This window comes from Convolutriloba macropyga, chromosome 3 (genome assembly GCF_964194025.1).
Source record: "Convolutriloba macropyga chromosome 3, txConMacr16.3, whole genome shotgun sequence".
NCBI classification, from domain to species: domain Eukaryota; kingdom Metazoa; phylum Xenacoelomorpha; order Acoela; family Convolutidae; genus Convolutriloba; species Convolutriloba macropyga.
The window spans coordinates 19,489,637-19,503,529 of record NC_134470.1 but is presented as its reverse complement, the minus strand read 5'-3'; the positions used below and the strand labels follow the sequence as shown (position 1 = coordinate 19,503,529).

Sequence of the window (13,893 nt, the reverse complement as noted above, 5' to 3'; positions counted from 1 at the left end):
CCGCCGAAAAATCTCGCAAGAAGAGTTCGAATGGGTCCAAAATATAGAGGAGGCACGTAAAATATAAGTACTGCAAAGTGGGGAAAAAGCACAAAATGATTGCTCCACTGCTCATTGCAGGCCTTCATTGGATCCAAAGCTATTATTCAAGTTTGATACAAAATGTAATGAGAGTTTCGAAGACCGATACTTTTAGGAACAGTTTCAATTCAAAATCTGATCAAGTACTGATTTCAAAGTTGACTTATGTTAATCATTCTGCATAATACAAATTTTTCCTTCAAATCCGTCTAAAATTTTTTCAATTAGATTGAAACAATTAACTTTGTCACCATGTCTCTTCCTGAAACCGTCTCGCCTTCTCTAATTTGTCGAAATACGCTTTAGCTTCCTCATTATCCACACCTGCACCTTCTTCAATTACCTTAATCACGGCTTCTTTGACATCTTTTGGCATCTGTTTAGAACTGCCTGCCAGATATATGTAAGCATTTGCCGATATCAAATTCCATAGAAGTTGTTTATGTTCGCAAATTTCGTGTTGTACGTAACATACCTTTCCCTTATTGTATCGTGAAAAGGCAGGAAACACTTTCAGGTCTTTGAAATGTTCGGACCACTCTTCTTTAAAATAGAAATCTTTTTCCGGGTGTCGACAACCAAAGAACAGATAACAATTTTTGCCTTGTCGCGACTGAATGAAAGATCTGAAGGGCGCTACACCTGTGCCAGGTCCAATCATTATTAGTGGACTGCCGGTACCAGGAGGCAAAGTGAAGGATCCCTTTCTGAAATCGATCTGAACATCTTCACCCTCGCGAGCATCTGCTAAATAGTTGGAACATAAACCCATTCTGGGCTGCTTTATTTTAGTTTGATACTTCACAGCTGCTATTAGAAGCTCCACGAAGCTTCGCTGTTCATCAATCTGAGCGACAACAGATGCCATCGAAAAGTTACGTTCTTTAATTTGTGGAACAACCTCAATAATCCTGTCCAGTGGTAACACTGCGGTCGTTTTGGGAAAATCTTGGAATACTTCCAGAATCGATCTTCGTGGCCTGCAACAGTAAGAATAAAACATTTCCTGATCATGAAAAATTTCTTCAAGTTTCTCCTTTTCATCTTCATCTTGCGCGAGTTTTGACAACAGATCAAAAAACGATCTTCGGGGAATGGAAGTCACGTCTAGCACTCGCCGAACTAAAAATTCGGCACTAAAGGCAGATTCAGCAATTGCAGGAACCCGAATTATTGTTTCGGAAGATATATGACTAAATAAGTCAAAGAAAAGGTCAACAGATAATTGAGAGTTCTTTGGCTGCACTGCTAAAACATCGCCAGGTTTCATCGAATCCGAAAAGCTGCAGTTATCAAAACTGATTCTAATGAGGATAGTTTTTTGAAAATGATCTTCGGTAGTAACACGGGTAACGCTCTCAATTCTTCCAAGATACTGGCAATTATGTCTCCAAGATTGCGTCGTAAGAACTTCAACTGAGGGCTCGCTTGTTTCTAAATCCATTCTACATGGCAAAGGTGAATCCAAAGGTAACAACGGCTTCCCCAAGTCATATTCTAAAAGCACCGCCAAATGCTGAAGGCAATGGGACATGAACTTTTCACTTTGGAAATCAGATCCATGCTCGTGTTGCTCGTCAGCCAGCACCAAATCAAATAACGGTTTTCCTCGAAGCATTTGAATTCGTCTGAAGAGTTTCTTGGCAACGAAATTGAACTTCGTGTACGCCGAGTCGCCTAACCCAAGTACAGAAAAATACGTTTGCTCGAAAAAATTACTTGGCACAGAGCGTCCCATTATCTTCTTCCAAAAGAGCTTTGAATTGATTGGAGGATCACCTTGGCCACAGGTTGAGCATATGATGACCAAAACTGAAGGTGAAACAAAATTGAGATCATTTAATGAGCATAAAATATTTTGCGATTTCTCTGGATTTAAATAATATTGCAATCGCCTATGCAACGTTTGAGCAACATCTTCTGCACAGCCTGTTTCACTTCCATATGCTATTTGTAGCAACATTAGCTTTTCTGAAGAACGATCCTGTCGGTTAACAGTAATCTTGAGTTGATAGTTATGAAAGAGCGAAGTACAAAAATGCGTTCAGACCAATTAATGACAAAGATCACGCGGTGGTGCTTTCACCGGTATAAATCCAAACTCAAACTCAGCGTTTTCAAATAACTCAATCTCAGTTTCGTCTAAATCTGAAGTTTTAGAGAAAGTTAGATGTCTTACGTCAGGCGCACCTTCGTCGATCACCTGGCCAAATAACATCTTCGCTGAGCTTTTCTTGACAATGGACAGCGCTTCATCTTCCAAGGCATTCAGTTTTGTTGATTCTTTTTCTATTGCCCGAGACGGAGAATGAGTACTAAGATCATGCTTCAGATGCGTTGAGATACCAACTTGAGATGGCGCCGCTGGAGTAGAAGTGACAATTCCGTTCAACTTTGAGGTAGCAGCTCCTCCAAATACTGATGCACTTTTGCTCACATTAGAGAATACTGATTGATTATGATTACTGGTCGCATTACTGGAAGGATCTAATCTACCGAAGACTGAGTGAGGTGAGGAACCGACTGCAATTTTGTCACCAAAAACGGAATTTCGGTCAGTTGAGGCAGCAAGCTGCTTTCCAAAAACTGAACCTGACTTGTTTTGTGCTCCAAAAACAGATGAGGTCCCAAAGGCAGGGTTTCCAGAAACGTTTGAGCTCATATTCGCATGGAAGGGTGGGCGACTAAAAACGGAGCCCGGAGAATGTCCTGGACCGTTTCCTTGAGAATGAACGAAGTGGCAATTGTCTCCAAATCGGCAATATCCTTGAGCAAAAAACTTACACTGCATTTTAAGGTTAACCTGAAAATCACATTTCATGTGAGTGAATGCTCTAACGTATTGATACAAAGACTCGATTTCATCCAAACTTCAAACAAAACAGGACTAACGCCGGCCAAACTGCGCAAGGATGGATTGAAAATGGAATCCATAAAACCGTTAAATAATTTCTAAAGGGGGAGCAGGTCTGTATGTATCACTTAAAAAGCAACGGGCAAGAGCTCCATTCGCCGTTACTGATTAGTGTACGACACAATATCCACTTGAAACAGTTGAATTCAAACATTTTTAGTCTCCTCGAAGCAGAAATTAAGGGATTCCAAGATGACGCCCGCCTTCGAAAATAGGGATATTTTCCGATTGTCTCCTCCACCACAGCTTAGCTGCATTAGTTTGCTTTTTAAAGAATACTAATTCTGTTTTATCGGCATTTTAAGAGAATTGATTCTCGGTCTGGTTTTTACTGTCTCTTCTATTTTTTTTTCAATTTTAATGGAAAGCTTTCATTTTCAAATTTGCAAATAATACCGTACCCTTCAGAAAAGATAATTGGCAGTAAAGAACAATTGAAAACAACACCAAAAGAGCACTAAAAAAGCAAGACTAGAACTCATGATAAACCAACAATTTCTTTTACAATAGAGGCAACCTTGCTCAAAACTTTGCAAGAGAATTGAAGCAACTATGCGAATTGCAAGTGGTATTCATAACGCGAAAAGATCATGCCTCCAAACCCTATAATCTTTCGATAGAGACCTGAACTCTCACGTGGTTTATGATAAAATGTCATGGATGTGGATCCATCTATTTTGGGCAGACAAGCCGGCATGTTACAACTAGGATATCAGAACACCAAAAGAAGGCTTCACAGGTAGGTCAACTTCTTTTTGAATGTAGTGGCTCCACGAATTACAATGAATGCAAAATTCGGGATGGGTGTCTCACTTTTTGTAGAACAACCGATCTAAGGAGCAAATGAAAAAAAAGAGAGGATAGCAAATATCTACACACAATTCCTCAGGATTTATGGAGAACGACCCTTGTACCTGGAGAGTTTGCTGCTTATGAAGATTGTCAATTTAAAACTTTGTTACGAACGTTTTCGAACTCTGAGTTCATCGTCAGGTTATAAACAATACAAAATGATAAAATGAAAAGCCAGAAAATTAAATGCAAATCACTAAAATCAATCATTCAAAGAAATTTAAAACGAATTTTTACATATCTAAAATCGTATCACAAAATATTTACATCTGAGTAAAAATACATTTTCGATTTGATGTAGCAGATGCATATCGACATGTTTTTTTAATTAAAAAACCTACATATACTGCTTTAAACTTACTTTGGTTTTGTTCAATTGTAAAAATGAAATTTGCGTTTCGTAACGTGTCTTTCAAGTTGGATTTTCATCTCCAAACTAAGCTTTCAGTGTCAATTATCGTGTTCAGTGTTCGTCGCTCGTGTTGATGGCTAGTTTCAGTGTTCTTATATAGAGCGCCTCTAGTGTCCTTAACTTAGATTGGTTGATGCATTGGTCTATTATCTTCCACTGGAAAGCTGTTTTATCACCGTTGCCCTCGATTGCATGTACTCCCAACGGTTAATCCGCCTTGGCATGCTCGGCAACCCTTGTGGTAATATGTCGGCATGTCTGCCCTACATAGATGGATTTGCGTCCATTACAAGTGAGTTCGTAAACCACGGGGGATTTGAGATCCTTATCAAAGCTAGACTTGAGGCTAGGTAAACAGCTCTTAAGTTTCCGAGTGGTGAAAATGGTCTGTACTGGAAGAATTTTGTTCAACTTCTTTACAAATTCATTAGAGATGCTACCTCTGTACTGTAATACAAATTGTTGCTTCTCAGTATTCTCCTGTTGTTTCACGGCTACACCCGCGTTAAATCTATGTCCCTTTCTTTGTTCTTTCATTCGCAGCTGGTTAATTGTATCCTTGACAATATTCCCTACCCAATTTCTAGGATATTGATTATCTTCCCAAATTTCTTCATTTTTTGTCAATGCTTCATGGAACGCTTTCAAATTGCTGGTGGCTCGACACAGGCGGTGTATTGTTCCCTGTATTATGCTTTTCTTATGCTGTAGGGGTGCACAGCTACGATAGTTCAAAATTGTTCAAGTATCTGATGGTTTTTGATACCATGTGCAAAAAACGTTCCCCTCCGGTTGTACGTTAATTGAAATAACCAGAAGTTGCAAACTGTTTTTATCATTTGTTGTTTCTAATGTAAATTGGAGATTTGGATGGAGGTTATTGACCGCATCTAACATCTCTTTTGTGTCACCTCCAACTTTTCTCACAATATCGTCGACATATCATAGAAAAAATTTAGTTTCAAACAAATGGTTAATGTCAGTCTGATCATTTTTACGACAAAAAGAGCATATCCAGAACTGGCTTTCCATGCTATCATATTCTGTGTTACTGATTTGCTGACATTTTGCGTAGAACCATCTATTACAATCTTCACACTAAACACCCCTGGAACGTGTTGTCACACGGTGTTCGCAATTGCGACAAGTGCTAGATTTTGTGTTGGATTTAGGTGTCTGTAATTTTAGTTGTGGCTCCCAAGATTTCATCCAAAGGTTTGCCAAAATCACAGCTTAGGACGCACCCAATGCCAGCCCATCTTTCTGACAGTACCAACTTTCATTGCATTAGAAAGGGACGTTGGTGACTGCCAATTCAAGCAGACGTTTCCTTGTTGTTCTAGGTATGTCTTGTTTTTCTTCCCTAGCATAAAGCGATCGCAGGGCAATGTTAATGGCCTTCTTTACGGGAACGTTGGTGTATAAACTTTTTACATCTAATGATAGGATTTGTTCGTCTTTTTCATGTTTTATTTGCTCCAGAGTCTTTCGTGCGTTATTGGTGATAGTTTCTATGTTTGCTCCTTCAATATTTTGGAAAAAAAGATGTTAGAAACTTGTTAAGTTTATAGCAACAACCTCCCGGGATAGAGCGAACCGGTCTCAGAGGGGATTTTTTGTGTACTTTAGCTAATACATTTAACCTTGCCGGTTGCGCTCCAGTGGACCTTAAAGCTTCGTATACCTTAACCGGTATCTTCCCTTTTTTCCTCATATCCAAAAGTTCTTTGTTTAGTTTTTTTTTCCATTTTTCATTACGGTATTATCACAAGTCTTTTCAAGTTTTCTGAACTGTTCGCAATCTAAAACTTTTTCCAGTGTTTCTGCGTACGTGAACTTTTTTATAACACATAACCTTACACCTTTATCAAAAGGAACAGCAATCAGGTCGTTGTCACGCAAATATTTTTGCACTTTTGCTAAGGCTCTATCAAAAGGTGTTTCTCTGATGATTTTTGTGTACCATTTTGCTGCTGCTTCAATTCCGAACGGTTTTTCACCTTGTACATAAATCTCACGCAGATTTCTTATAAAACTGTCTATGTCCAACAAGAATTGCAACTCTCTAAACTTATCCCTTATTGGATGCTTTGGACCAAAAGCGAGCAAGTCCCTGACGAATCCCGGCAAAATGATATTATCTAGAACCGCTACAGTCTTCTCATTAGATGCTGTTAGCGGCTTGTCTTGCCTTTCCGAAAGTTTGGCAAGTTTTCCCTGCACTCTTTGTTCAGAAATAACTACATGGTTTCGAACTCGTTTGCGCAAAACCAAAAATTACGGAGGGCAATGGGTTGTTATCTAAATTCTTAAGGAGAACTTTTCGACTATCAGCTCGCTTTTGGTCACATTTATGATGTTTGTCAGCTGCTGTTGAAATTTCAGACCATATCAATTTTAGTTGAAAACTATGCACCGCTTGATCCAAAAAAACAATCTGTTTTCGGAACACGAAATTTCAAAATATTTGGTATTACGTCTGTGCTAAGGCAATTTTCAAGAAAGTTTATTCTGTATCTGCTAGTTTCATATTTAAACACATTGCTTTCACAGTCCAACGGTCCTTATGGTTTCCATCGGTCCTTTTTTTTTGCAAAATTTTCTCAACCAACATCTTGGCAGTCTAAGCATAGCTGAAGTTTTGTGAAAGACCTCCGGTGAGCGAACAACAAGAGATGCTTTCAATTACCACTGAGCATTCGCTTTTTCTTTGCCTCCCGTTGAGTTTTGCACAGTTTCCTTTTCCCCCTGTTCTTTTTCGGCAGTTTCTGTAGATTAGATTGATATTTCAACACTAACCCCAGTGATTTAAGCTCATTGTTGGGGTCCTGATGTAGTTGGATGTATCTGCTTATGATGTTGGTGTTTTTTTGCTTCTGTCTGGACACTAAATGCTTGGTCGACTGGATCACTAAAATTCCCGATTTTAACAGCGGTTTTAAAATGTTTTTTTGCGCCATACCTTTGACAGTAAACTATCGCCTTGATTCTATCCGAATGACGTTGTAAGAAGGCACACAACTTCTCTGCATCACACGGCCTGTTGTCGTTTTTTGGTTTTTGAGTGGTGATGGAGTTGTTCAAGGTGTCGTGTCAAATCACGAATTCACTGCGGACTTTCAGGTGACCCTTGTCCCAGGCGTTTCTTATGTTCGTTTCGGGCGTATCTGGAATTTGGGTTGACTTTGCTGCTTATGTACGAAATCTAACATCCACTAAAAGCTCATCTAACTGACGAAGAAGGGTGTGGACCAGCCGTGGATGATTTCCAGAGCCTTCTTTACTACTTCTATTACTACAGCAGAGAAACTCATGATTATCGAAGCTAAGCACATCAGAAAGTTGAAGCCGGGAAAAATCACATGCGATGGATATAGGTGAGGGGAACTCACGCTAAAACATTAGTAGAAAATTCTGTGCATGACAAAACGAAATTTGAAAATCCTCCTCAAGAGGGATACTTAGGGTTAGGGCAAATTCGGATTTACCCAAGAAATAAAACAACCTGGCCCAAATCCGAAAAATCCTGAAAAGGATTGTTTTTAAAAATTTGATAACAGCTGTAAAATATGAGTTCTAAATAGGCTAAATATTGTATAAATGAAACTTCTCGCTTTAATTTTAAGATAGTTCCTTGAGATGCTTAAAACTGCGGTTTAGAACTGAGCTTTCAAAGGTTCCAAGAGTAAAGCAGCTGTTTCGAAAACATTATCCTGTTTACTTTTTCAATTAAGTAAGGCACAGAACTAGCTGAAGACTTTTTAGACTGGAAGCTGAATCTCTTTCTCTTCGAAAAGTTTTTTTTCAAGCTTTCCTCAAAAAACTCAGCTTTTCTTGAGTACAGCAGCACTTTCGTAAACATTGTGCTGTTTACTTTTTTCAATTAGGTAAGGCACAGCACTAGCTGTAGACTTTTTAGACTGGAAAGAGAATCTCTTTCCGTTCAAAAAGTATTTTTTGAAAGCTTTTCTACACACTGATTGAGTAACGTCTTTCAAAAATCCTTGCAAAGAATTTTGTTACGGTAATAGAAAAGCAATTAGTCAATACAGCTCTTTTTTGGAAATGGTGTGATCTGCGCAACCTTTGAAAACATTGGTAAAAAATTCTCCCGAACACAATTGTTGTGTATGAAATCTGAAGTTGTGTTCCAATAGCGTTTTTTCCAGATTTTAATGCCCATGGAATAATCTATTTTGGGCTCGGTGGTTTGTTTTTGTCTAGGTTGTAAATATCTTTTAAAGAAAAGGTCACTCAAAAGAAAAGGTCCAAAGTTAACCTTTTACTAAAATTTGCTATGTTTTTTGAAGTTAATTTGTACAACCTGTCCTCAATAGATGTATATAGCTGAAAATTTTGTTGAAAGCGTTACAGATCAATTTTTTGTCTTTAGTTTTCTGGCCATTGTCATCGATTCCAGTGATACTTGGTTAGCAATCTCTCTCTCTCTTTCCAATTATTTTCTCAATAAAATTCCACATCTCCTAAAGGAATCATTTTTTTCAAATTTGTTGGAATGTTGAATTGTGCTTCATCAGGTTCTTTATTTACAAGGCTGCGAAAAAAATTAAACAACAGAATTGAATTAGGGCTTTGTTTCAATGTGCACTAAAGTATAGTCGATGTCAAATTTAAATGTGCACTGAAATATGCACTGAAACTTAGACGTTTCTCAACCTCTCAATTTCTTTTATCTGCTTAGTTTATTAGAAAGAGTCATATCGTCATTAGAAAAAAAATTCATCTTTGTTAGATGGAAGTTTGGCGAGTGGTATTGTAAAGTTCTAATGAACTCTGCAAACATCTCACTACATTTTTTTTGTTGAAAAGCTGTTCTCAAATCTGTTAGATCTAGGTCTTTCTAAAAATTTTCATTGACAAATTTTTTTGTACGTGGTCCAATAAACTAGTCTTGTATTTTGTAATAGAATTATTAGATTATGTTGATGTCGCAAGAAGGTAAGAAAAATTTCCAAGTGGTAGTTTTTTATTAGTAGAAAAACAGTAATCAATCAAAGTTCCTTTTCATGCGTGCCTGATTATCAGTTTTGGAATACTGTATTTATACTCATGAAATAAATTTATGAAGAGTTTTTTGCCCAATTATGCACAGCGTGTCTTATTGTCTGCAAATAAAAAAATTTTGTCTGTAGATGAGAACGCATTGAAGACTTCTGCAAATAAATAATCGGAGAGCTAATATTAGTAAAGGTTTTATCGATGTATGGTAAGAATGACTGTTATTGACAATCCTTTATTTTGGTCCGCTAAAATATCCGTTCCGTTCTATCACTTTGGCGATTTAGCTAAAATAAAACTGATACGTCAGTTTTGATATAACTTGAAAGATGTTGTTGCCAAAACTAGACTTCAAAAAATCGATGAAAACTTTTGAGCAGGAACAGTAACCTTGGACATCATCTTCATTTTAACAACAGAATTGAAAAATAAGTAAAAGAACGGATTACCTAATAATACTCATAGTTCCTTCGAAGAAAGTCCTTAGAGAACGGCCTATGCATTCCGAGAGTTTGCTGCTTATGTCTTACCTGTAGTGCACAGTCGGGGCTATTCATCCAGCTGACCAATGAATGGATGTGTTCCAGAAGTCCTCCCAACTACTAATATTGTTACTACTGCTACTACTACTAGTACTACAGCTACTACTACTACTACTACTACTACTACTACTACTACTACTACTACTACTACTACTACTACTACTACTACTACTACTACTACTACTACTACTACTACTACTACTACTACTACTACTACTACTACTACTACTGCTGCTACTACTACTACTACTACTACTACTACTACTACTACTACTACTACTACTACTACTACTACTACTACTACTACTACTACTACTACTACTACTACTACTACTACTACTACTACTACTACTACTACTACTACTACTACTACTACTACTACTACTACTAGTACTACTACTACTACTACTACTACTACTGTTTCAACACTTTAATTCCAAATATGAAATAAAGGCACGGTTGGCAACAAATACAAACAAAACAAGAAGAGTTATTTGTTTGGTTATTCTGTGAAGTGCTGTACGACGAAATTGTTGAAGGCATTCTTTGACCCGGTTGCTGCTTTCTCCTGCAATCTGGTGAACGATACTTTGTTTCGTACACAGTCTCCTTCAATTTGACTCATCCACGTTTTCCGTTGCCCCCCAGGAGCGCGTCTAGCATGGACGTATTGATCGGGCGGGTCCCAATCGAAGGCACTGCGGGCTAATCTTCCTGGTTCCATTCTCTGGATGTGTCCGTACAATTTTATCCGTTTGAGCATGATCATCGTGGATAGTTGGGGCATTCGTGATCTTGACATAATTTCTTCGTTCGTTGCTTTCTCCAGATATGACACACGTAGAATTCTCCGAAGAGAACCACAGTGGAAACTCTCAAGTTTTCTCTCCATTAATTTCGAAAGAGTCCAAGTCTCTGAGCTGTACAGCACGGCTGATAAAACGAGTGCTTTGTACAAATTGCACTTGAGGTGCACGTTGAGCTGCTTGCTCTTCCAGAGATTTTGGAAGTTAGCAAACCGTTGTCTACCTTCTGCAAGTTTGCAATTGACTTCCTGCATGTCTCCATGCTTGAGGCTGACATATGATCCGAGATACTTGAACGCTTCTATGTTTTCAAACTCGTTTCCGAGAACATCTTGTACTTTGCAGGAAAACACGCGTGTGGCAACTGCTTTAGTTTTGCCACAGTATCTCGATTGGTGAACTTTTCGGCCATTGACTGTTTTGAACTTTCTTTCACACTTGTCACAGGTAAGGCTCGCCTCTAGTTGCTCGAACTTTGACTTGTCGACGACATTCTTTGACAAACCGGCTTTGCAGAATCTCGTTTGGTGCACTTTGCGTCCGGTAACTGTACTGAATTGCCGCTGACAATTCTGACATCCTAAAGACTCTTGGTCAGCCACCACTGACCGACTCTCATTTTCTAGCGACTCTGAATCTGCTACCGCAGATTGTTGTTGTGAAGCTACCAACGCTGGCTTAGCCACCGCTAAGCTTTTCAATCTTAGCTTCCGGCCATCTTGTGTTTCGAACCAGCCCGCTTTCTTTTTCGTTCCCAGCAGCACCTCCGTGCTGATGGTTAGTCGTGACTGGCTAGATGTCTCTGCCAGGAGTCCTAGTTTGACTTTATGTGTTCCAGTGAGTATCTCCACGTTCTGTTGTATACTAGGCACCGCAACAACATTTGGGCTGTCGCATTTTACGCCCATATTCTTTGTTTTGGCCACATTAATCTTCAGACCAGCGGCTTCCGCAAGGGCCTCGATTCGATGTAGGTTTTCTTGCACCTCACTGTCTGAGACCCCCACGAGAGCAACATCATCAGCAAAATCTAAGTCAGCCACCAATCTCCCAATGTCTAATCCTCCATGCACCGAGTTAGCCAAAATGTAGTTGATGACAAGGCCGAATAGGATTGGGGACCACACATCACCCTGCCTAACGCCCGTTCTGACATCAAATAAGCGTCCTTTCTCACCTTCGGCTTTGACTCTACATTTGAATCCATCATATCTGTTTCTTATGATGTTTATCACTTTTTGCGGAAGACCATAGTGTTTCATTATCTGGTACATCTGCTCACGATCGACAGAATCGAATGCCGCTCGAAAGTCTATGAAACAAAAGCTAATATCCAATTGAAACGCCATTGATTTCTCTATTATTTGACGCAGGGCAAAGAGTTGATCGGCGCATCCTCTGCTTTTTCTGAAGCCGCACTGCTCTTCCCTTAAGACGCGATCCACTGAATCTTTGCATCGATTGAGAATAACGGAAGCGAACACTTTGCCTGGTACTGACAATAGAGAGATCCCTCGGTGGTTCGAACACTCTGACCTCTTTCCTTTACTCTTGTATAACGGGACAATTTCTGCTACCTTCCAGTCATCGGGCAGAACTTCCGTCAACCAACACTTATCTATGATGTCCCAGAGCCACTCAACAATACCCTTGTGTGCTTTCAACATCTCACAGGAAATGTTATCGGGTCCACTTGCCTTGCCATTCTTCAACCTGCGGACAGCTTCAAGCACTTCTTCAAATCGAATTGGGCTCAGGTCAATCGACAAGCTTTCAGCTGCTTCTTCGGGATCCAATCTCGTACTGCAACTGGATGTTGAGGGATTCAGGAGTTGACTAAAATGTTCCGTCCAGCGTTCAAGTCGTTCCTATTTCGTCCGTAAGTTGACGCCAGTGCTTGAAACTAATTTGGTCAACTGGGGACTCCAGTTTCGGCAAATCTGCTGTGATGCCCCAAAAACCTCCTTTAAGTTGCCTCTGTCCGCAAAGCTCTGCACTTCTTGGCCTTTGCGTTCAAGCCATGCCCGTTTGTCTGCACGTAGAGCTTTTCTGACTTCCTTACAGCAGTTTGTGAACTCTAACAACGCCACCGCGCTGCTGTGTTTCTTCAACTGCAGATCAGCTCGTTTCCGGATAAGTTCCAGAGAATCTGGAGAAATCCAAGGTTTGTTCACTCGCTTGTCCGGAAGGAGGCATTTCACTGCTGCTTGGTTCAGGGCTTTTCGAAAATTGTCCCAAGACTGCTCTGTATTCTCGAAATCGCCGCTCTTATCCAGATGTAACTTGACCTCCTGCGTGAATAAGTCACGCGTTGTTTCATCTTGCAGCTTTGCAGAACTGATTCTGGGCGTGAAACATGACTTTTTAGACAAAAGTTTCATGGATACTTCCGCAATGACCATTTCATGATCGGTAATTGTGGTTTTCCCTCTTCTGGTCCTCACATTCGTCAGACATCCTCTGTATCTCTCTGCAAACAGAATGTGATCCAGCATCTTTTTTCGACAACTCAGATCGGGAGGGTTTTAGGTGTACCGATGCACTTGTCGATCCCGGAACCATGTACCACCTACGAGCAATTTGTGTGAAGTGCAAAATGATAACAACTTTTCCGAGTTTTCATTTTCTTCACCCATTCCAAACGGGCCTCTGCAGCTCATGGTGTCATTCAACTGGTGTCCAGGCTCTGCATTGAGGTCACCGATGACACAAATACGCTCCCTATGTTTGAAGCTGGAAACTAGGTCTGAAAGTTGACTCCAAAACAAATCCTTCTCTTGGAGACTAGCTTCATTCGTAGGTGCGTAGCAGACAACAACAGCTAGATTGGCTCTCCTCCGAGCCGCGAACTTGACGTAGCAAATACGTACTACTACTACTACTACTACTACTACTACTACTACTACTACTACTACTACTACTACTACTACTACTACTACTACTACTACTACTACTACTACTACTACTACTACTACTACTACTACTACTACAACTACTACTACTACTACTACTACTACTACTACTACTACTACTACTACTACTACTGCTATTACTACTACTAACACTACTACCACTACTACTACTACTACTACTACTACTACTACTACTACTACTACTACTACTACTACTACTACTACTACTACTACTATCACTACTACTACTACTTCTACTACTACTACTACTACTACTACTACTACTACTACTACTACTACTACTACTACCAGTAATACTACTACTAATACTACTACTACTACTACTATTACTACT

The 13,893-nt window shown here is 39.6% G+C and overlaps 2 protein-coding genes across 3 annotated transcripts in view; both read right to left on the bottom strand.

Annotated features, from left to right (window-relative positions):
- LOC142336036 (uncharacterized) overlaps nucleotides 1-13,893 on the bottom strand; it is a 421,548-nt gene that overhangs the window by 373,007 nt on the left and 34,648 nt on the right. The gene's annotated exons all lie outside the window — the stretch shown is intronic.
- On the bottom strand, nucleotides 188-2,954 carry LOC142336033 (NADPH-dependent diflavin oxidoreductase 1-like). Its single transcript, XM_075384516.1, has one exon. It carries the CDS (start codon nucleotides 2,042-2,044, stop codon nucleotides 329-331), a length of 1,716 nt encoding a protein of 571 aa, XP_075240631.1. The 5' UTR covers nucleotides 2,045-2,954; the 3' UTR covers nucleotides 188-328.

Excerpts from the sequence above, each read along its gene's own strand:
- LOC142336033 (XM_075384516.1), bottom strand. The coding sequence starts at position 2,044 with ATGTTGCTACAAATAGCATATGGAAGTGAAACAGGCTGTGCAGAAGAT.